The sequence below is a fragment of the Pleurodeles waltl genome, chromosome 6, assembly GCF_031143425.1.
Source record: "Pleurodeles waltl isolate 20211129_DDA chromosome 6, aPleWal1.hap1.20221129, whole genome shotgun sequence".
Classification (NCBI taxonomy): domain Eukaryota; kingdom Metazoa; phylum Chordata; class Amphibia; order Caudata; family Salamandridae; genus Pleurodeles; species Pleurodeles waltl.
Genome location: NC_090445.1, coordinates 1,080,564,794 through 1,080,590,252, shown reverse-complemented (window position 1 = coordinate 1,080,590,252; position 25,459 = coordinate 1,080,564,794). Strand labels below are relative to the sequence as shown.

General features: G+C 45.9%; 1 protein-coding gene across 17 annotated transcripts in view; it reads left to right on the top strand.

Annotated features, from left to right (window-relative positions):
* The window catches only part of UBR4 (ubiquitin protein ligase E3 component n-recognin 4), a 1,862,787-nt gene that overhangs the window by 1,469,092 nt on the left and 368,236 nt on the right, over window positions 1-25,459 (top strand). For all 17 annotated transcript variants that reach the window (XM_069240131.1, XM_069240143.1, XM_069240141.1 and 14 more), the window contains 3 exons: window positions 8,739-8,826; window positions 12,859-13,052; window positions 14,518-14,757. In XM_069240131.1, the coding sequence (XP_069096232.1) occupies window positions 8,739-8,826; window positions 12,859-13,052; window positions 14,518-14,757 (522 nt within the window). The remainder of the gene's footprint in view (window positions 1-8,738; window positions 8,827-12,858; window positions 13,053-14,517; window positions 14,758-25,459) is intronic.

Sequence of the window (25,459 nt, the reverse complement as noted above, 5' to 3'; positions counted from 1 at the left end):
TTTCGACGTCGAGGTCCCGCTCAAAGTCGACATCAAGACGTCGGAGAAAATCGCCGTCGGGGAGGCTATCGACGCCGAGGAGGCAGAGAAGGATTATAGTCATCGGAATCGCACCATTCTCCTTCCATATTGCCTATTTCTTTGTTGCCTTCTCCTCAGGCCTCTCCTCCAGCAACACCATTGCAGCAGTCTGACCTGATTCTTCTGGCACCACTTCCAGTGCCTCAAGATCCTATCGGTGTCCCAGCTCCTAGCTGGCGCTCTACATCGCACCATTGGTCTCGACATGGCCATCAGTCATCAGGCCTTTCAAGGTCACAACACTCTCACAGTAGATCTAGCCATAGATGAATATCACGTGACCATCAGAGAGGTTCGTCGTCTTCTACAAGAGATTACTCCCCTACTTTATCGGATACACCTCCACCTCGGTCTTCACCCGTGGTTATCATCAACACATATCATGAAGTTCTGGTCAGAGGTGCGACAAAACTTAACATTCCGATGGCTACCCCTACACCTACTACTTTGATTATATTAAAGACTCTCCAACAGCGTGTAGCTACCAGACCTTTTCTACCTCTGGTACCTGGCCTTTTAGAGCCTGCTATGGAAGTCTTCCTTAGGCCGGCCACAACCAAACCTGCTCCCACCAGACTACAGAAAAGGTATCGTCCTCCAGAGCAAGACCCTTTGTTTCTACTTTCTGACCCTCCTCCTGATTCGGTGGTCAGACTGGCTGCTCGCAAATCCCATGCAACATCTCCGTCTTCCACCTCTCCTCCGGACAAAGAGAGTAAGAAGGTAGATTCAACAGGCTGCAAAGTCTGTAGTTCGGCCGCAACCTCCATGAAGACGGCAAGTGCAACAGCCCTTTTGGGCAGATATGACAGCTCCTTGTGGGATTCCCTTCTCCAGTTTGCAGAGCATCTTCCGAGAGATCATAGGGAGGATTTTATGTAGAATAGTCCAAGAGGGTGCTATGGTCTCGAATCAGATCATCAGTGCAGCTGTGGATTCTTCATTGCTCTCCGCGCATACATATTGCCACGGATTGACACTACGGAGACATTCATGGCTGAGGCTTACTTCACTGAAACCGGATGCTCAGCAGCGTATTCTGAGTCTGCCATTTTCAGGCTCCACTCTATTCGGCTCCCATGCCGATGATGAGATGGCAAGGATGAAGGCTGAGGTGGACACTTTAAAGGCAGTCGGTCTTGAAAAACCCAAAGAGCAAAGAAAGCCCTTCCGACCTTTCCAGCGTTGCTATCCCACTCAGAGGGTTCAAACCCCTCATTGGGTCCCTGCACGATCTCACCAACAATATCAATGATCTTACCAACCTCAGTGAAAAACACAGAAATGGCGTTCGACCCAGCAGTCCAATCGGGGTTCTCAACAACCTTCAGCCTCAGAACCCTGAAAATCTTCCCCCAACTTCGTTACCCACTAAGGTGGGGGGGAAGTATCACCAATTGTTTGGCAGAGTGGCAAAAAATTACAACAGACGCTTGGGATCTTAAACATTGTACAGAATGGATATTGTCTCAGGTTTTCCACTCTGCCCACAAACATTCCGCCGAAATCCACCACTTCTCATCTCGGCCTTCTAAATGTGGAGGTTTCCGTCCTCCTAGAAAAGAAAGCAGTGGAAACCATTCCCCTCAACCAGCGGGAGAAGGGCATTTACTCCCTAGTATTTTCTCATCCCAAAGAAGGACAAGAGAGTTTAGACCCATTCTAGATCTCAAAACTGCCAACAAATTGGTCCGAAAGGAAAAGTTTAGGATGCTATCCTTACACCAGATATACCCTCAGATTCAACAAGGGTACTGGCTTTGTTCTGTAGACCTTCACGATGCTTACTTTCACATCCCTATCGTGAAAAAGCATCGGACATGCCTGAGGTTTGTGGTGGGTCAAGATCACTTCCAATACACCGTCCTACTATTCGGTCTCAAGTCAGCACCCAGAACCTATTCCAAATGCATGGCTGTGGTGGCAGCACATCTCCAAAGATATCGGATCTACATCTGTCCATACCTGGACGACTGGCTAATCAAAGCATCCACCCGGGCAGAAGCCCAACTCCATTTCCAGTGGACCTGCGACCTCCTCTATCGGCTAGGCCTTCATGTCAATTTTCAAAAGTCGATGACACTTCCTGTCCAGAAGTTACACTATTTAGGAGCTACCATAGACACACTACAGGCAAAAGTGTGTCCTACGGAGGAACAACGCTTATCCATTCTCCAGAAGTGTCAGGCACTCCAAACTATGCGTCACCTAACAGTGCGCACAGTCTCTTCCCTTCTCAGCTCCATGGCCTCCTGCATCTTTCTGACACCCAACGCTCGCCTCCACATGCGACCTCTTCAGGAGTGTCTGGAGGACCAATGGAGTCAACTATCAGGGAACTGGGAAAATCGGATTCGTCTGTCCACCCATGCAACCAGATCTCTCGCTTGGTGGTGTTCTCCAGACAATCTCCTAAAGGGGATACCTTTTCGTCCACAGTCTCCAGCACAGACTATTGTGACAGATGCTTCTCTCCTCGGATGGGGAGCTAATATGGGTCACCTACAAGCACAAGGTCTCTGGTCTCCCAAGGAGTCTTCATACCACATCAATCTCCGTGAGCTCTGTGCGGTGCACCTAGCTCTCAAGGCCTTTCTCCCGTCATTCACCACTGACAACTTGCTTGTACAGACGGACAATATACCACCATGTACTATCTGAACAAGCAGGGGGGCACCAGATCCATAGTCTTGTCTCAAGAGTCCCAGACAATATGGCACTGGCTCCTAGCCAGGAAGTTGAACATAGTGGCGACCCACCTTCCAGGGGCTCAGAATGTACAAGCGGATGCCCTCAATAGAGTTCTCGAAGAGAACCACGAGTGGGTGCTCAACGAAGATGTCGTCCAAGATATCTTCCGTTGGTGGGGCACACCTTCTATCGACCTCTTCGCCACAGAGGAAAACAGAAAATGCTGCGCCTTTGTCCCCAGGTTTTACCACCCAGAATCGCTGGGGAATGCTCTGGATAGACTGGTCCAACAAATTTCTCTACGCCTTTTCACCAATTCCACTGATCCCAGCAGTCCTCCTCAAACTCTCAATGACTTCAGCCACATTGATCCTCATTGCACCAGACTGGCCGAGACAGTGGTGGTTCCCAGACCTTTACCGGTGACTCCGTCCACATCTCAGTCTACCATACAGACCGGACCTCCTGACGAAGTTCGGAGGGCAGGTGAGACACCCCAATCTCTTCTCCTTGAATTTGGCAGCATGGCTCCTGAGTTAGTCCAGTACGGACACCTAAATCTTCCACAGGATTGTATGGAAATCCTAAAGGAGGCGAAGCGGCCATCTACCAGTAAAGCATATTCCTTCAGATGGAAGAGATTCTGCATCTGGTGTTCTTCTAAGGGGATAGACCCTACATCTTACCAGGAAGATGTCATTCTTCCACACTTGTTACATTTGGCTCAGTCTGGTCTGCAACTCCCTTCCATAAAGATCCATTTGGCAGCTTTGACTACATACAGCGAAAGTCCTTTGCAAACCTCTTTCTTTAGGATGCCAGTCATCAAAGATTTCCTAGAGGGGTTAAAGAAGGTCTTTCCTCCAGTTAGGCGTCCTTCCCCACCATGGGAACATAATGTGGTCCTTTCGAGGCTCATGCAAACTCCATCTGAGCCCATTCACAAGGCATCTCTCCAACATCTAACTTGGAAAACTGCTTTCCTTGTGGCAATCACATCAACACGAAGGGTTAACGAGATTCAGGCCCTCTGTACCCACGAACCTTACATAGTATTTCACTCCTCCAAGGTAGTACTTCGTACACATACTAAATTCCTACCCAAGGTTATATCTGATTTTCACGTCAACCAGTCGATTTCCTTACCAACTTTCTTTCAAAACCCATCTACTCCAGCAGAGAGAGCTCTCCATTCTCTAGATGTAAAGAGGGTGTTAAAATTTTACTTAGATAAGACCAATTCTCTTCGAAGATCTTCACAATTGTTCGTTAATTATAGTCCGGTTCGTACCGGTCTGGCTAGTCTCCTCCAAACAGACACTATCAAGATGGATTGTCTCCTGTATTCTATCTTGCCACCAACTAGCTAACAAGACACTAGCTCGCAGACCAAAAGCGCATTCTACCAGAGGCAAGTCGGCAGCAACTGCTTTAATGAGGAATGTTCCCTTAGCAGACATTTGTAGAGCTGCGACTTGGAGGTCTGTTCACACCTTTACAAAGCATCATTGTCTTGACTCTGATGCCAGGGCAGATGCTCAAGTAGGACAGGCTTCTCTCAGGAACCTCTTTGCTTGAAAATGTATTTCATGAGTGTCCTGTCCACTCCTCTGCGGTTTTTGGGATGAGCTTCCTATTCTATTCACAGCTTATGACTATACATGGAAATCCCTTACTAGAGAAGGAATAGTTTCTTACCTGTAACTGCAGTTCTTTCGTAGGGGTGTTTCCATGATAATCATAAGCTGCCCTACCGCCTCCCCAGTGGAGTAGACAGATTACTAACTCAAGTTACTCATAATTCTCAGATAGGACTTCCTGCAAAAATAACTGAGGTAACTGCCTCTCTCTAGGCATGATGGGATACTGGAGGACTGGCTGCTCTTAAAGGCACAGTCACCTTTTTCTTCATTACTATGGCAGCCTATGGGCTACATTGCCCTGCACTTCCTCATCAGTGTTTTACAATATATAAAAGGTTTGTGAAGGAATTTTTCTGCAACATTTGCCTTTCATTCAGGCATTTAAATGCAGATATCTCAAATTTGGCCTTTTTAAAGATAGACTGGATAAAGAATGTTGGACACTGAAGCCTTTCCCCTAGGCTGCATATAAACATTAAGTGACTAGGCAGGCCTTTCTGAAGTAAGGAGAACATTGACACTTAAGAAGTTATATTGGAAAAAGTGCTCCGGGGTCCCCGCAGACGGGCGGGGAATGTTCACAGGTTATGAATATCATGGAAATACCCCTACAAGAGAACTGGAGTTACAGGTAAGAAACTATTCCTTCTCCTCGAACCTAAGGACATATATCCAAGCCAGACTAGGGGCAGATGTACTCCCCATCGATGTGCCATGGATCTGTATTGAGTGCTATTATATTTAAAACAATTCTTAGTGTTTTCCTAGCTAGAGACGGGATAAACTCATGGGGCGCTGGGTAATACCACTTCATCCCATTGATCAAATCCTCTGTAACCCTCAAAGTCTCTTTTTGTGGAATATTAGTCTATAAATCCTAAAAAAGGAGTATTTCAGAATTCCAATCAAATGATAGCGTGTATCAGATTTAATTCTTCACATGATGTACACGGTGGTTGCAAAATTACGAGTGGTTCCAAAATGGTCCTATCCTGACACTACAGGGAGTGCAGAATTATTAGGCAAGTTGTATTTTTGAGGATTAATTTTATTATTGAACAACAACCATGTTCTCAATGAACCCAAAAAACTCATTAATATCAAAGCTGAATATTTTTGGAAGTAGTTTTTAGTTTGTTTTTAGTTTTAGCTATGTTAGGGGGATATCTGTGTGTGCAGGTGACTATTACTGTGCATAATTATTAGGCAACTTAACAAAAAACAAATATATACCCATTTCAATTATTTATTATTACCAGTGAAACCAATATAACATCTCAACATTCACAAATATACATTTCTGACATTCAAAAACAAAACAAAAACAAATCAGTGACCAATATAGCCACCTTTCTTTGCAAGGACACTCAAAAGCCTGCCTTCCATGGATTCTGTCAGTGTTTTGATCTGTTCACCATCAACATTGCGTGCAGCAGCAACCACAGCCTCCCAGCCACTGTTCAGAGAGGTGTACTGTTTTCCCTCCTTGTAAATCTCACATTTGATGATGGACCACAGGTTCTCAATGGGGTTCAGATCAGGTGAACAAGGAGGCCATGTCATTAGATTTCCTTCTTTTATACCCTTTCTTGCCAGCCACGCTGTGGAGTACTTGGACGCGTGTGATGGAGCATTGCCCTGCATGAAAATCATGTTTTTCTTGAAGGATGCAGACTTCTTCCTGTACCACTGCTTGAAGAAGGTGTCTTCCAGGAACTGGCAGTAGGACTGGGAGTTGAGCTTGACTCCATCCTCAACCCGAAAAGACCCCACAAGCTCATCTTTGATGATACCAGCCCAAACCAGTAGTCCACCTCCACCTTGCTGGCGTCTGAGTCGGACTGGAGCTCTCTGCCCTTTACCAATCCAGCCACGGGCCCATCCATCTGGCCCATCAAGACTCACTCTCATTTCATCAGTCCATAAAACCTTTGAAAAATCAGTCTTGAGATATTTCTTGGCCCAGTCTTGACGTTTCAGCTTGTGTGTCTTGTTCAGTGGTGGTCGTCTTTCAGCCTTTCTTACCTTGGCCATGTCTCTGAGTATTGCACACCTTGTGCTTTTGGGCACTCCAGTGATGTTGCAGCTCTGAAATATGGCCAAACTGGTGGCAAGTGGCATCGTGGCAGCTGCACGCTTTTCTCAGTTCATGGGCAGTTATTTTGCGCCTTGGTTTTTCCACACGCTTCTTGCGACCCTGTTGACTATTTTGAATGAAACGCTTGATTGTTCGATGATCACGCTTCAGAAGCTTTGCAATTTTAAGAGTGCTGCATCCCTCTGCAAGATATCTCACTATTTTTGACTTTTCTGAGCCTGTCAAGTCCTTCTTTTGACCCATTTTGCCAAAGGAAAGGAAGTTGCCTAATAATTATGCACACCTGATATAGGGTGTTGATGTCATTAGACCACACCCCTTCTCATTACAGAGATGCACATCACCTAATATGCTTAATTGGTAGTAGGCTTTCGAGCCTATACAGCTTGGAGTAAGACAACAGGCATAAAGAGGATGATGTGGTCAAAATACTAATTTGCCTAATAATTCTGCACTCCCTGTATATAACAACCAGGTGTAGAGGTCGTCCCTTCGTGTATTTTCTGCATTGTGTAAAAATGCGGGACCTTTGGATTACTCTGGATCAAAAAGTTGGCTTCGTTTTCTGTGAACCAACCATTCATGTGACCAGTGTCTACTTCTTTCGGATTTCTTTTTGGATCTTGTGGGTGGGGTCTCTGTGGAGTCTCTCGCAATCCCTAGTATCCCCAATAGTCTTAAACATTGTGTTGTAGTTGGTGGTGTTCCAGATGACAGTAGCACTGACTTTATCTGCTGGCTTGATAGTTATATCTGTGTCTGACCTAAATTGTTGCAGTGCTTCTCTTTCTACTCTAGTAAAATTGTGGTACCTGTCATGTTGGTCAGTTTGTAGTGATTTCATGCCGTGTGTGCCTGTTCAAAGGCATTAACTTCACATGGAATCCGTTGAGCAAGGGGTAGAAAGGTAGACTTGTTACAGAGGTCTGTACCATGTACCTCTTCCCTAGGCTCATCTCCGTTAGCTAAAAACTTTAAATCTCATCTTTCTGAAAAATTCTGAAATGTTGCTTTTTTATTTATCTACTCTTTTAGGACAAAACCTACTCCTTTCTCTAGGACCTTCTTTTGGGTAGTAGTCAATTCACAGTAAGATAGGTTCTGTTGGCTCCTTTTCGGGTATCAGATATGTAAGACTACACATCTCGGTGGACAACATTCTTCAAATATATAATGTAGTACGTTGGAAACTGTCACTCTGTTTTTCCCACAAGGGAGTCTTAAAAATAGTAAAAACCTAAATCCCACCACACACACTGTCAGGGTCCCACCCAAGACCAAAATGTTTGTTTAATCCAAATAATCCCAGAAGACTTCTTATCAATCAGAAAATAGATATTGAGGTATTTTGACAGAATATTTGCTCTTCAGATCTTTTGTTCATCTTTTTTGTCACCTTTGAAGGAAGCAATTCAGGTAAAATCTTCAACAAATGCTCACAACGGAAATCTCCTGTGTTTCATGTTGCCATAAACTATCTGGTGTTAGATCTCCAGATGGGATCCATTTAACCTACAACAAAGTAAGGCTAATTTTGCTCAACTTTATATTATACTATATTTTAATACAGCTTTGTTCAGTAAACCACATAGCATTTACGGACAAACACTTTTGCCCTGTTGCTAGTAGTCATTTTGCGATTAGAAAGAATATTTTTGGAAACACGTTTACATAGTACTTAGCTATCTCCCCTTCTTACATTTTCTTAACTGCTTAGTAATTTTTACTATTTGTTGGAGATTTGTGAAAGCTGGTCCTTGGATAATGATTGTAACATTTAATGTGATTCTTGTACTCCCAAGTCCTAAGCTGTCTCCTGGTACCAGCAAACCACCTACAGCTAGTCTCATAGTGATCTGTGTCACTTATTTCAAGTACCTCAAAAAAGGAAACTGATGTGTGTACAGATGTATAACGGATGTTGGGTGCATAGCTGCAGCTGTGTTTGAAATGTGCAGTGTCGGCTGTGCACAACGTGGAGTACAAGAGTCACTAAAATGCTTTTTAGTGTATGGTTCTAGAGACTGTATTTAACTAAGCCTGTAGAGTGTACCATCATGTGTTATTCAAGCATTGTCAACTTTAAGGCTCTGGGTAACCCATTTCTGTGGCTACCGGGGCAGAATACTCATGTACTTGTAGAACTAGAATGCTCTGAGAACTGTTTGTGCTTGTCAAGTTCAAATCCCCAGCCTTATTATAACTCATATTAATTCTGTCTACAGCACCCTTTCAGGTTTGGTGGAGTTTGATGGCTACTTCTTGGAGAGTGATCCCTGCCTGGTTTGCAATAACCCAGAGGTGCCACTGAGCGTAAGTCCCTGAACAACTTTGCTGCAAATACAGATGGCCCCATTGTTGCTTACTGCACCAAGGTTAAACAGCGTGATCTGCTTGTGTTTTACCTAATTGAGACCACTACACACAGAAATCCACAAGTAGTCCTTGTTGGTGTCTGGGGAAGTCCTTGGTAGCACTCCAGTATACTTGACACTTGACTGATGTTGCATGCAGTATGTTCTTACTTTAACCAATAACAAAAGTAAAGGGTCCTTGTCCACAAAATCTGCCATGTGGTTCGCATGTGCAGCTCTGATACTTGGTATCAGAGTGTGTGCAGATTGGTCAAGGTGGGGCAAAGTTATTTGGGGTGATCTGAAAGTACATTTTCACAACACCCAAAATAATGTTTTCTGTCCGCAACAGAAAAATATGCTAAAAACACAAAACCTGGAGAGTAGATAGAACTTTATGCAGCAAATACCCTTTTGTGGTTGATGTCAATCTGTGTAATAGGTTTTGAAATATTTGTATATCAGGTGGACCGTTTACAAACCAATTGTGAGTTGGCAAATCAACCAAAGGGGCTGGGCAGCTGTTTTTCCTGCCCAACATTAGATTTTTCTAACAGTTACTGTAGGAAGCTGGCCTGGAGTGTGGTGGGTATCTATGATACTCGCACATTATACCAAGTCCTGGTATCTCCTCTTAGTAAAGTGTAGGCAGTGTCTAGAAGCCAGGCTTTCTAGATGTAGCTGTGGATGAGCAGCCAAGAATTCTCTAGGAGACATCCAAAGCTTATGCAATACCACTGTAGTCACACAGCACTTACATACATGAAAGAAAACAGTAAGTTGTCCATAAATAAAGGTACTTTATTTTTGGAACAAATCACCACAAAATACTAGACAGGTAACCCACCCTTAGGAGGTAAGTAATACACTAAATATATATACACTAATAATCAAAAGCAGACATAGAAAAGGTTAAAAAACAGTGCAAATAGCAATAACCAATAGTGACCCTAGTGGGAGCACAAACCATATACTAAAAAAGTAGAATGTAAATAAGGTACCCCTACCTAGGTAAATAAACTGTCTAGAAGGGAGCTTGGAAGTACTAGAAAACCACAGAGATAAGTAACACACTACACCTCAGCGACCAGGAATGCAGGAGTAAAACACTGGATTTTTCCCAAACCACCTAAAAGGAGGAAAAGAAGAAAAAGACAACCAGAGAAGACTGCAAGAAAACCAGTGGTAAATTCCTGAAGAAAGAAGACCTGTGGAGAGAGGGGACCAAGTCCAAGAGTCACAGTGGAGTCCAGGCGGAGTAGGAGCTAATACCCACCCAACTGTGGATGCAGGAGTTGGTTGACGGTACTGAAGAACAGGGCAGCACTGCAGCCCTGGAGCTGGAGAAGATTGATACAGAAGATGTCCCACGCTGAATGGAAGATTGCAGACGTGTGTCTGTGCAGGATTTCCACCAACAAACCTTGGCAAAGGCAAACTGGCGGTTAGTGGGAAAGAGGTTCTGCCAGGGACCAGCAAGACACAGGAGGACTCAGCCCAGGAGGGGGGAGAGTCACAGGGGACCCTCAGCATCGCAGAGAGTCCACAGGAGCAGAGGCAGCACCCACAGGAGTCCCACAGGATGGGGGACACAGGAGTCTCAGAAGAAGCCCACGCAGCACTACAAAAGAGGATCCCACGCCACAGGAGAACCACGCAGGAGGCTGTGCATTGCAGGATGGAGTGTTGAGGGCTGGAGCTACACGTTGCCTGAAGATCCCTTGGAGGAGATGCTAACAAGCCTTGGTAGCTGCAAAAGACGTGGTGCACGGGGGTACTGTCCTGTATGGGAAGGCAAAGGCTAACTTCCACCAAAGTTGGATGGCTGGCAGAGAGGACCATGAGGATCTCTCCAGACCACCACCCATGATGCGGGATCCACGCAGCCGGTCGCCGCTTGTGGTAGGTGCCTACGGTTGCGGGGGGTGTGACTCCTTCACTCCAAAGGAGATTCCTCCTTCTTCTTGTGCAGGCTGAAGAATTGCAGTCTTCTGAGGATACACAGCCAGGGAAATGTTGCAAAGCTGGCAGGAGACATGGAAACAAAGTTGTAGAAGAGTCTTCTTCATTGTAGCAGTGTTTGTCTGTTCCTGTTGGGTCCAGTTCCAGTGGCCCGAAGTCGAAGCAGAGGTTGCAGAAGAGTCCAGCTGGAATCTTGTAAGCCACATCTGAGGACCCACCCAAGGGAGAAACCCTAAATAGCCCTGAAATGGGGGCTCAGTCACCTAACTAGGTAAGCACCTATCAGGAGGGGGCTCTGACGACACCTTCCTGGCCACTCAGAAGCTCCCAGAGTTCCCTGTCAACCTTGGAAACAAGATGGCAGAACCCAGGGACCCTTGATGGGCAGGGGAGTGGTCACTTCCCTTTCCGTTAACCAGTTTCGTGCAGGGACTGGCGGGTGGGGAGGGGCGACTGGTTTATGCACAGAGGGCACCAGATGTGCCCTTCAAAACAAACCAGTGGCTTGGCGGAGGCTAGCTACCCCTCCCAAGCCACTCAAACCTATTACCAAAGGGAGAGGGTGTTACCTCCCTCTCCCAAAGGAAATCTTTTGTTGTGCCTTCGTGGGCTTGATCAGAACTAGCAGGAGAAGGGCAGAAACCTGTCTGAGGGGTGGCAGTAGCTGAGCTGCCTGGAAAACCCTGTAAGACTGACGGTAGCCATGCTTGGGTCCTCTAAGCAGCCGCTCAGAGTGCATGGAATCATACTTATAATACTTGCAACAGTATTGGGGTATGATTCTGACATGCTTGCTACCAAACATGCCCAGGTTCGGAGTTACCATTATGTAGCTGGACATCGGTAGTTACCAATGTCCAGTACATGCGTAAAATGGCGTCGCTGCACTCACAAAGTCCAGGAAAATGGACCTGGAGTTTGTGGGGTCACCTCTGCTAGTGCAGGGGTGCCCTCACACACAGGTACCTGCACCCTGCCCTCTGGGCTGAGAGGGCCTCCTATAGAGATGACTTAGTGACCTGGTGTAGTGACCTGTAGTGAAATGGCAGGCCTGCAGAACCCTTTGCATGGGTGGCAGAATGACTGCTGCAGCCCATAGGGATCCCCTGGAACCGCAATGCCCTGAGTACCTAGGTACCATATACTAGGGACTTATATGAGGGCGACCAATATGCCAATTGTAGGACCAAAAAGATGCAGTTTAGAGTAGAGAGCAAAACTACTGGGGTCCTGGTCAGCAGGAACCCAGTAGATAGACACAGTCAAATGTACTGACAACTGGCAGAAGATGGGGGTAACCATGCCAAGAAAGAGGGTACTTTCCAAAAGTTACACATTAGTTTGAGAAGCACTGCATCATGAATTTTTCATGATAATCTGGCCATAATTAAATGATGCAAAAGATGTGAAAAATATTTACATTGGCACATGTGTTTCTAAAACCAAAATAAAACTTTCTGACTGAAAAAAATTACACGACAAAAAAGTACTTCCCTTTTTGTTTAATGATGTGGTGCTGGTGCACAGCGCATAGCATCCAGCTCTTGATCACAAGAACTGGTTGCATAGTGTAGCAGAAGTTGATATTTTTAAGGAGGAGCCCAATGTGTGCTGCAGAACGGTATGTGCATCAGGATCAACTTAGATGAAAAACATCCCTGAGCCGCCATCTGGCACGACCATGGGTGCACACAGTGAGTTCTATGGGCCAGTGCAGTTGGTGTACAATTTGGCCGCATGGCACATCCATTTTCCATGCCTTATTTATTTTGCACAAAGTCACACTGTGCACTAATCTCACTACATTCAGCCAAAGGTCGTGCATAGCAGCTTCTAGGGACACAAGGACTTCAACATTTGACATTGGTTAAATCGTTGGGGGGGGTGTTTATATAATGATGTTGGGTAGGGTTGTTGGAGAAAGAAAGCTAAATAAGTGTGGTATTGAAAGGCAATGAAGAGTAATGATGAAGCAGCACAAAAGAAGATAGTTATGAGCCTTATTATAATGTGTGCTTCTTTCTTGCAGAATATCAAGCTGTCATCAATTAAGGTGGATACCCGCTACACCACCACACAGCAAGTGGTGAAGCTGATAGGAAGCCACACTATCAGCAAAGTGACAGTGAAAATTGGTGACCTAAAGCGAACAAAAATGGTGCGGAGCATTAACCTGTACTACAATAACAGGACAGTACAGGCAATTGTGGAATTGAAAAACAAGTAAGTGCTCCAAGGGTAGATGAGAAAGATTGAAAAGCCTGCAGCTCAAGCTACGTAATGTCAATGCAGTAGTGCAATAGTACCTATTGCTGTACAGCCAAGTGTGGGTCAGCGATATTCCTCATGTTTGGTGATGTTCTTTGAGAAATATGTAGGAGTCGATGCTTACGAGATGTATGACTGGTTATAAATTACATTAGGAACAATTAATCAGAGAGATGTTAGTGTTCAGCAGAGTTGGAGTTATAGTGGATATATGATGCTTCGTAGATGGTTGTGCAGGTGTATACTATAGAGTAGAAATGTGTATGACTGAGCAAAGATTGTTGTTATGCTATATAATGGTACAGAGATGCTTCAAGAGATTATGGTACTATGTCAAATGTGGTAGTTTGTGTAATGAGGCAAAGATTAATGTGGAGATGTATAGTTGAGCAGAGTGGTCTATAATGAGGATTGGGGGGCTTCAGAGAGCATATGACATAGCATTGCAAAATGTAGCGGAAATGGTTCCGAGCACGTATGGTTGGGCGGGGTGATAGTGTCAGGTGAGGACAGATTGGTTATGGAAATCTATAAGGGGGCAACACTGTTGTGAAAGTGTAGTATGGCGCAGTGAAAGGGGTCGCACATAGATATTATGCATGCATGGATTAGACGGTGCATGATAAATCATTATTTTTTGTAAGAGTTGTGAAATGAAGAGTAACTGTGGAGGGCGCATACTGTGGAGTACCTTGAGTATGTGCTTGTTGTAGACGCGTTTTTTATTGTGCATGGAAGTGTGTGGAATGTTTTGTCATTTTGTTTTGGGCAAGAACCATTTAATAAATGTGGTTGAAGTGCTAAGTTGTACTATACTTGTCTGAGTACATTTGGATTTTAGGTTGGGTGCCTGCTTTATGTGAAGGTGCAGGATTGGAAGCATAATGCTTTATTTTGTTACATATCAAGTAGATATTTAGTGTAGGATTGGGAAGGGTATGGTGTAAAGTGCTGACATGGGAAGTTTGGGAAGCAATGCGTTTTATTGCTTCCACACAAAGCAGCTGGTGGAATACCCTTCTGCTCATGATAAACCTCCCAACTTAATCCAAGCAATTTGAATAAATGTAAATTCCTTCTTTCAAATGTAAATGTTCTAATACGTCACACTTGTAGTGCAGACAAACGGCATGACTGGAAAGTATAATTCATATGATGGATTGTGGGATTGAATAGGAGGTGATTATTGGTGTTGGATGCGGTAGCTTGTAAGGCACTGAGTTAAATAAGGGGTAGTATATAAGGTGCCATTTTGGTAACAGTATGGCCCATAGGGTATTTAGCTAGCTAGGAATGCTATGTGAGTTGTATAACAAGGCTGTAGGTTTACCTAAAAGTGAGATCCATATTTTCTGAAGTTCATCACCAGCACTGTTTAGTCACTTCCATTCCAAAAATTGCTGTTATCTTCTTCCTTTAGACCTGCACGCTGGCACAAGGCCAAGAAGGTCCAGCTTACACCAGGGCAGAGCGAAGTGAAGATTGACCTACCTCTGCCGATCGTTGCTTCAAATCTAATGATTGAATTTGCTGACTTCTATGAGAACTATCAGGCATCTACAGAAACACTTCAGTGTCCCCGCTGCAGTGCATCAGTGCCTGCTAACCCTGGTGTGTGTGGAAACTGCGGTGAAAATGTATACCAGTGTCATAAATGCAGGTCGGTGGCTGACACTTAACCTGAAAGCCTTCTACTAATCTCTTAATGTGTATGATTGTCACTGTATCAATTTCAGGAATGTACAAGGCCCTTTTATTGGTTATCACAACTCTAGACATATTGAAATATTGCTCCTGTGTTGTAATGTACATTTAAAAAGCGAAAGTATTTTCGTGTATAATTTAACATTTATTACCAGTTAAACTCCTGTGGTGAAATTAGCGTACAAGTGAGGTTGACCCTAAGTGGATGTCTCTACTCATCTGCATAGACAAATGCCAGAAGTGTAGTGACATCACACACAGTGAATAAGGTGTGTTAGCATATTGTGGGGTAGGTATATTTATTGCACTGGGAAAAACTGATGCATTTTTTAGGGATCTAGCAATGTTATACTCCCTTTCTAAACAGTCAAATATGTTTGTGGTATGCTGGAATTTGAGTTCACACATTTATAAAACAATATTTTTTCAAGAATATTTTTTTTATGAGGCATTTATTATATTCCCTTGAAAATAAGTAGTAGGTTGTATGTATTTGTTTGCTGCATCATCTTTGCATGTGTTTTGCATTTGGGAAACTATTAACAATTTGCCTATTATGACCTGTGGTCCTTGCGTCGATTATCCTCACAATATATCTTTCAAATGTATATGTTTACCCATAGGTTCCCCATCTTTAGAATCCTCCCAGGATCCTGACTGGATTTTGGAACTGGAACTCTTGCAATAGGGCCTACATGCTGATACTTGGCGTCATTAACTTTAAATTGGCTCTGTCCTGCCCCGTACTTGACAACAACCTGACAACAGTTTATTTTTCTGTATCCTATGACATGGAACCAGAACTCCACCCCTAATGTTTTAAACATTTTCCCGGTCAGATTGCTAACAAAACATTTAAATTCAGGCAATATAGGCCAGATGTAACTTCTGAAAATTACAGGCTTGAAGCCATGCCACACTTACTGGAAGCAGATGTCAGCCAGCCCCCCCACACAATTTTTCTGTTTTGTCTGGGGACTAAACCTTTCTCTAGGTGTTGCAGCAAATGCTGCCTAGTGCACTCAAAGGGAGATCAGGGAGTGGGAGACCACCTTTACGAGGCCACACTTGAGAAGCAAGATGGGTCCTTCTTCAGGTGGCCTTTGGTAGGTAGTTCGAAAGATAAAACAAAGAAAATAAACAAGAAAACATAAGCAGTGTCCGTTCAGGGAGAGGTCGTGTTGGTGGCATTCACAGAACCAGACTCTTTCCTCTCACTTTTTGAAGCCCAATCTGAATCTCGGAGCATTATACTCCAAGTATCCAGGGCCATCATTGAATTTAGAGCAAGTGGTGCCCTTTAAGGAAGTCATGCTGCAGATTTTGAACTTCTGATCAATATTCCTACCTGCAGATTCCTCACCTCCTGGAATTTTCAAGGTGCTAGACTGGATCGGGAAACTACTCTTCCAAGAGCTTTTAGCTGCTTCGGCCATGAATGCATCCCAACTCAGACATAACATGTTTGTCAGGTATTTTCATTCTTCACCCTTCAGTGCAGATTTGGAGGTCCGCTCACAACAATTTCAATATTTACCTATGTTTTCCAAAATTAGGATTTCATATTTTCGGCCAGTACTTCAAGGATGTGGTCATTGAAGACTACAGAGTTTAAACTGTGTTGTGTGTGTCACAAACAGATGTCTTTCACAGCCCCATATGATGGCTGTTTGTTCGCTTGGGCCCAAACACAATTCCAAGTCCTGTAACAAGTGCTCAGAGATGCACTCGAATGTGATCAGAACGTTTGTGGCCAAACTTGATGTGGCTGAGCAGAGGAAGTAAGGCAGATGCCATCACAGTTTGCCCTCATAGTGCACAAAACACATAAATGCTGTTTGTTAGAAAAGGAGTCTCAAGTTGGCAGTCGGTTTGCACCCTGGCCAAGTAGGGATAAGGGACACACTCGCTCAGATAACCCCTGCTCACCCCCTTGGTAGCTTGGCACGAGCAGTCAGGCTTATCTCAGAAGCAATGTGTAAAGCATTTGCACATAACACACAGTAATAAAGTGAAAACACTACAAAAGGACACCACACAAGGTTTAGAAAAATAGCCAATATTTATCTGTGTAAAACAAGACCAAAATGAGAAAAATCCTACATACATTGATAAAGATATGAATTTTGTAAGGTTTAACGTAAAAATACGGTTCTGTGAAGTCGATACCTCCACCTGAGGCTATCACGGCGTCATGATCAACAAAACCAACAGTTCAGGCTGGCCGCAGCATCGTGGGCCAGCTACGGTGTCAGGAAGACCCGCAAACAGTACTTTTGGATTTGCAGGGCATCGTGATCCTCGCAGTGATCTCGGGAGAGCGGCATCACTGGTGTCGCTTTGTTGGTTCCGGAGTCTGCGCAGGAGTCGTTGGGCCCTTGAGGTTCACACGCGTTGCGGATCGAACTCCGGGCTGATGAAGTCAGATGCACTGGCGTGGATAGCATTGGGCTGCGGTGAAAAGCAGGACAATGCAACATGCGGTTCCCACAGGTCACGGTGCAGGCCAGTAGCTTCGTTGGTTGCGGCTTAGTGGTTTTTCCTCTTAAACAGCACAAAACACACAGTTCCCAGTGTTGCAGGTCAGGAAACTAACGTCTTTGGTGTCCCTGAGACTTCCAACAGGAGGCAAGCTCTACCTAAAGCCCTTGGAGAACTGTCTCAAGTAGGAAAAACAGCAAAGTTCACCCCTTGCACTCTTTTCAGGCAGTAGCAGCAACTGCAGACCAGTCCAGCAAAGCAACACAGCAAAGGGACAGTACTCCTCCTTCAGATCTTCAGCTCTTCTCCTGGGCAGAGGTTCCTCATGATTCCAGAAAGATTCTAAAAGTCTGGGGTTTTGGGTATTCTTATACCTGTTCTGCCTTTGAAGTTGGCAAACTTCAAAGCAAAGTCTCAACTGTTTGTAAGATCCTTCCTTGTCCAGGCCAGGCCCCCAGACACACACCAGGGGGTCGGAGACTACATTGTATGAGGGCAGGCACAGTCCTTTCAGGTGTGAATGACAACTCCTCCCTCCCCTCTAGCTCAGATGGCTCATCAGTATATGCAGGCTACACCCCACCCCCTTTGTGTCACTGTCTAGAGAGGTGCAAAAGCCCAACTGTCAAACTGACCCAGACAGACAATCCAGAAACAGGCAGAATCACAGAATGGTTTAAGCAAGAAAATGCCTATTTTCTAAAAGTGGCATTTTCAAACAGACAATTTAAAAACCAACTTAACAAAAAGATGTGTTTTTAAACTGTGAGTTCAGAGACCCTAAACTCTAGATTTTTAACTGCTCTCAATGGGAATCTGCGCTTTAAGGCTATTTAAAGGCAGCCCCCATGTTAACCTATGAGACTTGCACAGTGAAAAACGAATTTGGCAGTATTTCACTGTTAGAACATATAAAACACACTAGTATATGTCCTACCTTAAACCTACACTGCACCCTGCCCCTGAGGCTACCTACGGCCTAACTTAGGGGTGCCTGACATGTAGTAAAAGGGAAGGTTTAGGCCTGGCAAGTGGGTACACTTGCCAAGTCGAATTGGCAGTTTAAAACTGCAGTGGCAGTTCTGAGCCAAGTTTACAGGGTTATTAATCTGGGTGGCACAACCGGTGCTGCAGGCCCACTAGTAGCATTTGATGTAGAGGTCCTGGGCACCTCTGGTGCACTTTACTAGGGACTACAGTAAATGAAATATGCTAATCACGGATAAACCAATCAGCAGTACAATTTACACACAGAGCATATGCACTTTAGCACTGTTTTAGCAGTGTTAAAGTGCCCAGAGTCCTTAAGCCAACAAAAACTGGTCAGAAAAATTAGGAGGAAGGAGGAAAAAAGATTGGGGATGACCCTGCAAAAAAGGGCCAGGTGCAACACTGCTCCTGTCTAGAAACTCCCCCTCTTAGAGGAGGCCATGTAGTCAATATGCTTGGAAGCTGAACCCAGTTTTTGCTTTGGAGCTGATGCCTTATCTGTGTCCTGTACACTCTAAGATCGGTGGGTCAATATTATCTCAGCAGCAAGATGTAACTTGAAAGGAGGACATTTTCATCTTCAGACTTTCATCACTGCCCCACTTCCCTCTATCACACCTTATGACCCCCCCCCCCCCAGGAAACTTCTGGGACTCCAGGTGCACCTCAGCCAGTGAGCCATCTTCTATAATTCTGACCTTTATCCAGATTTGGGGACTGTCAATGGCCTTGACACTTTTCCCGACTCTTCCCTAGACATGCTTCATCTTCCTCAACCTCATCTGGCTATGTAATGGACTGTTTTAGTGTTTTAGTGTAAACATGTGTGACCAGTGGGGAGTTGGACCCAGCATTCCCTGTCCCAAAGTTGCCTATGTCCTACCCTTTCCGGAGGTCCCGTCTCATTTACCCAAGTTCTTATGTTGGTTTCACCAGGTCATACCCTGACCCTGTCCACAGAGAGAGGGAGATTGTTTGGTTTTTTTTGTTTGTTTTTTTTTTTGTTTGTTTTTTAATCCTTGGGGTGAAAAGTTGAAAATGATGACTCCTGGCAAGGAACTTGTTTAACATAGTGTAAGAATGCAATTATGGTCCTGCCAGATGCAATGAATCATTATGGGATAGACCACACTGTTTAATCAGTAAAAACTAATGTTCAAGAATTAGGATTTTCACATTGATTCTCCATTGTGAATCAGTGAATTGAGGAAGATTAATGTGCTTGTGGATGGGAAAACAAGATAACTGATGATTCACATAATGAGGCCTTGATCAAGTAGATTATTCCCCAAAACATATGTTGGCTGTTTTTATGACTGAATCAAAATCCACTTAAGAATTAATGAAATGATGGAAATCCAAGCTTTTTAACTTGGAATTACAATTAAGACATCTCCAGAATACTTTGAAATGTGAAATTGTCTTTACTACTAGATAACTTAAAATAATCTTCATTGCTTTAACTTTGATTTACTATAGCTATAATATCTAGTTATATCTGATAGACTTCTAGTTGCAGATTCCTTACCTTTTGAATTCCCCCAGGCATCAGACTGGATCCAGAGACTTTTCTTTGAGCAGTACCTCTGCACACCTTCAAGTGGCGTTGGTCGACTCTGTGGGTGTCGGTGGCGTTGTTTGCCATGATGATGTCACGGTCATATATAGTCGCCACCCCGGCACGCTGATGTCACCGACCGGTTTTAAGTCCTGCGACTCCTGTCACCGAATGATGTTGGGGACGGATCTGCAAATCATGTGTCTTTGGAGCCTGGAGTGCAATTACGACCCAAAGTCGTGCGCTGAGTGTCGAGCCATGAACCCGAAAGCTTTGAGGGAGCGGTCCCTAAAGCTAATGGCCCGACACTTTACCCTGCAGCGCTCACCATCTCGTTCGAGAGTAAGGTCTCGAGACTGGCCGCGGAGTCACCACCATTCTTCGTCTTTGAAGTCATCAGGACATTAGGGTTATAAGAAAAAGAAGTCCAAGAAGGAATAAGTTCTTCGACTTCACCCCATCGCTCAGACGATGTGGCAAGGGAAGAGCGTCAACGCTCTAGGCCTCTGTCCTCGGAGCCTCCATCTGGGTCTTCCCCTCGCTTCCCCGACTTCCCAAGAGCTGGAGCCACCCCTGCCCAGCTAAGAGTTTTATGAGGTAATGCGCCTCTTTTTTGGGCAGACCAACCCACCTTTGGCGCCCTTTGGCACAGGTGAGTCGGTGAGGGCCCCCTCAGGTTCGAAGTAGTCTGCTTTGGCCACGGCTCTGGAAAGCTCCTGCGGATCCAATGTCTGATCCACCCCGACGCCAGTCATGCCACAACGACCTTCTCCGGCGTCGGGTCAGACATATACTCTCCCGACGTCGGTTGGGCCCACAATTGATGTCGATCCTATTATCTTACCTGACGACCTGGAGCCGGAACGACGTTGCTCTATGCCGATTCCGTTTTTCTATGGGCTCTCCTGGGCCCAGGGTTGATCCAGACCCTTATGCTTATGCCCCTACCGTGGCTACGGAGGAAGGCTCAACATACTCCATGGTGGTGAGAAGGGCAGCTGAGGTCTTGGACCTTAAGCCACCTTCTGTGGAGGTTAGGCCTAACATCCTAACCGATGTGCTTCAGCTGGGGTCTTCCACATCAGAACCCCTTCTCCCCTTTGAGGCACTGACGTATGTCCTTTTGGGTACTTGGTCCAGACCCAGCCCAGGGGCTCCTGTGAATAGGACGACTGCCAGACACCATCGGCCTTCGCCAACAGACCTGAAATTGCTCACCCAACACCCACGTCTGACAGCCTTGTGATCCAGTCTTCTTCATCCTCCTCTAGCGCATTCCCTGCCCCACCCCCGGATAGGGAGTCAAAAAGACTAGATAATTTGGGGAAGAAAATGTTTCTCCTGCCATTCTTGCGCTGCGATCGGTGAACACCCCATGCCTTTTGGGCTGCTATTTCCATACACTCTGGGATACAGTCGCGCCTGTGCTGCCTACACGTCCAGAGGAGACCCAGACTGTCCTTTCGCAAGCGCTTGCAGATGGGAGAGATGCAGCCAAGTTAATCATCCGCTGTGGACTGGATATGACCGACTCTCTAGGCAGATCGGTTTCATCGACGGTGGCACTAAGACGTCACTCCTGGCTGAGACCATCTGGCTTCTCGGGGATGTCCAGCAAACGTTGATGGACATGCCCTTTGATGGCACCCGTCTCTTATGAGACAAGGTGGACTTGGCGACAAGGCGGACTCGGTGCTCGAGCTTTTTTTAGGATTCCCTAGCTACGGCCTGGTCCCTTGGCATCGCACCTGCCCCTAGACCCCACCATTCCACCTCTCACCCCTTTTGTAGCATTGGAAGGGGCACCCAGCTGTGTACTTTTCCACGAGCCATCAACCTGTGCAAGCTGTACAGCCCCAGCCTGGACGCGGAATCGCACGATCTCGAGGATCAGGGAGCCATTGGGTCGCCCAGTCCACCCCCACCCCCTCCTCATCGATCTCCAAACCTTCCTAGTCCTCAGAACACCTGGAACCAATTTGAGGCAGGATTTGTCATCAGCTGGCCCACTGGAGATCCATTACCATGGACAGGTGGGTCCTCCAGATTGTTCGGAAGGGCTACTCCCTTCCTTTCGAGTCCTCTCCTCCAGCCATGCCACCTTCATTTGACCACATATCGGAGGATCACATAGCACTTCTCCGCAAGGAAGTCAAAGCTGTTTTGGCCAAAGGAGCTATAGAGAGGGTCCCTGCGTCAGAAGTAGATTGTGGTTGTTAATTCAGCTACTTTCTGGTGCCAAAGAAAGACAAGGGCCTACGTCCTATCTTAGATCTTCGGTCCCTCAATCTCTTCCTCAAAAAGGAGAAGTTCAGGATGCTGACATTGGCGCAGGTCTTATCTGCCCTGGACCCGGGAGACAGGATGGGTTCGTTGGACTTGCAGGACACATAATTCCACATCCCGTCTTGCCGGCCCACAGATGTTACCTAAGATTCGTGGTAGGCCACGAGCACTTTCAGTTCACCGTGCTCCCCTTTGGCCTTACCTGCGCCCCTCCTTTATTCACAAAGGTGATGGTAGTGGTTGCAGCTCATCTGTGGAGGTTAGGGGTCCCAGTCTACCCTTACCTCGACTACTGGCTGTTGAAGGCGGTTACGCCCCAGAAAGTCGTCTCCCACCTCCAGACTACTGCAAACCTCTTGCATTCGCTGGGATTCACCATAAACATGCCGAAGTCACACCTGACTCCTTCTCAGACGCTCCCTTTCATAGGAGCTGTTCTGGACACAGTGCAGTTTTCGGCTTATCCTTCCAAAAAGCGAGCACAGGATATTCGGGCTATGATACCGATGTTTCAGCCTTTGTCCTGACTTTAGTGTGAATCACTGAGGCTGCTGGGCCTCGTGGCCTCCTGCATCCTGCTGGTTCAAAAGGCCAGATGGCATATGCGGGCTCTGCAGTGGGACCTGAAGTTCCAGTGGGCGCAGCATCAGAGGAGACTCTCCGACAAAGTCCAGATCTCAGAAGTGTGGGAAGTTGGCTCTGTTGATACTATCTCAAAGTGAGAGATAGTGTGCATAGAGTCCAAGGTTTCCCCTTAGAGGTTGAGAGTGGCAAAATTAGATAATACTAATGCTCTATTTTGTGGTAGTGTGGTCAAGCAGTAGGCTTATGTAAGGAAATGCCTCCTTAGCATGGTTACCCCCTGACTTTTTGCCTTTTGTTGATGCCAGTTGTGATTGAAAGTGTGCTGGGACCCTGTTAACAAGGCCCCAGCACCAGTGTTCTTTTCCTAAACTGTACCTTTGTTCCCACAATTGGCACAGCCCTGGCACACAGATAAGTCTCTTGTAACTGGTTCCCCTGGTACCAAGGGTCCTGTTGTCAGGAAAGGTCTCTATGGGCTGCAGCATGTCTTATTCCACCCTGGGGACCTCTCACTCAGCACATGCACACTGCTTCACAGCTTGTGTGTGCTGGTGGGGAGAAAATGACTAAGTCGACATGGCACTCCCCTCAGAGTGCCATGCCCACCTCACACTGCCTGTGGCATAGGTAAGTCACCCCTCTAGCAGGCCTAACAGCCCTAAGGCAGGGTGCACTGTACCACAGGTGAGGGCATATGTGCATGAGCACTATGCCCCTACAGTGTCTAGACCAAATCGTAGACATTGTAAGTGCAGGGTAGCCATAAAGAGTATAATATGGTCTGGGAGTTTGTCAATTACGAACTCCACAGTTCCATAATGGCTCCACTGAATACTGGGAAGTTTCGTATCAAACTTCTCAGCACAATAAATGCACACTGATGCCAGTGTGGGATTTATTGAGAAATGCACACAGAGGGCATCTTAGAGATGCCTCCTGTATACCAGTCCAACTACTAGTGCTAGGCTGACCAGTTTCTGCCCTGTCTCCAGACTCAAAGAACCTGCACAGCGACGCATCCAGTGGGACCAATGACCTCTGAGGACTGACCTGCACCTAAAGGACCCAGAAACCCCTGAGGACAGCGGCTCTGTCCAAAACTACAACCAATAAATCATCTTGAAAAGGACTCCCACCTCACTCCAGAAGCATGAGTCCCCACCACTCTGCACCCAACACCCATGTCCAGAGAAACCAACGACCCAGAGAGGATGCCCAGGCGACTGACGACGTGTCCAACTTGGGCTAACCTCTCTGCACCCCCACAACGACTCCTGCAGAGGGAATCCCGAGGATCCCCCCGACCGCGACTGCCCAGAAAGAAGAAACCAGACGCTTAGAAGAAGCACTGCACTCGCAGCCCCCAGGCCCATGAAGAACCAACAACCGGTGGAGCAGTTACCAACAGACAGCCCTCATCCTTGCCCAGTCAGTGGCTGGCCCGAGAAGCCCCCATGTGCCCTGCCTGCAACGTCTGAGTGACCCCCGGGTCCCTCCATTGATTTCAATTACAAACCCGACAAAGCCCCCCCCGTGCTGCTGAGGGTGTGCTTTGTGTGCCTACTTGGGGACCCCCCCTCCTCTCTACCCCCCATCTCCCAGTGCTCTACTAAATCCCCCTTGGTCTGCTCCCCAAGGACGCAGGTACTTAACTGCCAGTAGACTAGAACCGGAGCACCCCCTGTCTCCATAGGCGCCTATGTTATTTGGACCCCTCTTTGACCTCTGCACCTGACCGGCCCTGTGCTGCTGGTGCTGGGTTTTTGGGGTTGACTTAAACCCCCAAAGGTGGGCTCCCTGTGCCCATGAGACTGTACTTACCTCCCCCAGAAACTGTTGAATTGTGTACCGTGCCCACTTTTAAAATAGCTTATTGCCATTTTACGCCAAACTCTGTACATTACGGTTTCGATTCAGAGACTTATCCATACCTATGTAAAGTACCTTACATTTAATGTACTTACTTGAAATTTGAATCTTGTGGTTCTAAAATAAATTAAGAAAACAATATTTTTCTATATAAAAACCTATTGGCCTGGAGTTAAGTCATTGAGTGTGTGTTCTCACTTATTGCTTGTGTGTGTACAGCAAATGCTTAACACTACCCTCTGATAAGCCTAACTGCTCGACCACACTACCACAAATAGAGCATTAGTATTATCTATTATTGCCTCTGTCAAGCCTTTTGGGGGGAATCCCTGGACTCTGTGCACACTATATCTCACTTTGGGATAGTATATACAGAGCCAGCTTCCTACACAAACACTACAAGGTCAAGTTAATACTTATTGCACCTTGGTGGGCAAGGCATAAATCTGTACTCAGTTGGTACTCAGAACTAATACAAATGCCGCAGGGCAAACTTAACAAATTACCAAGGCGGCAGGACCTGCTGCCTATGCAAGAGGGGAGAGTGATCCAACCAGAACCAGTCTCGCTAAAATTGGCAGCATGGCTCCTGAAGAGTTTTGGTAGCCTGACTTGTCAGAAAAAACAATGGCAGTTCTAAGAGAGGCGAGAGGGCCAACAACTAGAAAATAATATTTGGCAGAGTGGGAAAGATACTCCTGGTGGTGCCAAAAATTGGTCCTGTTGCAGCAAAACCCTAAGGACACTACAGTCCTAAAATCTCCTAGACTGCAAACTCCCTTATGCACCATTAAAGGTTCATCTAACAGCAAATGTGCTTACACGAGAGGACATATAGGAAGAAGCTTTTTCAGTACACCAGTCTTAAAACACTTGCTAGAGGGAGTTG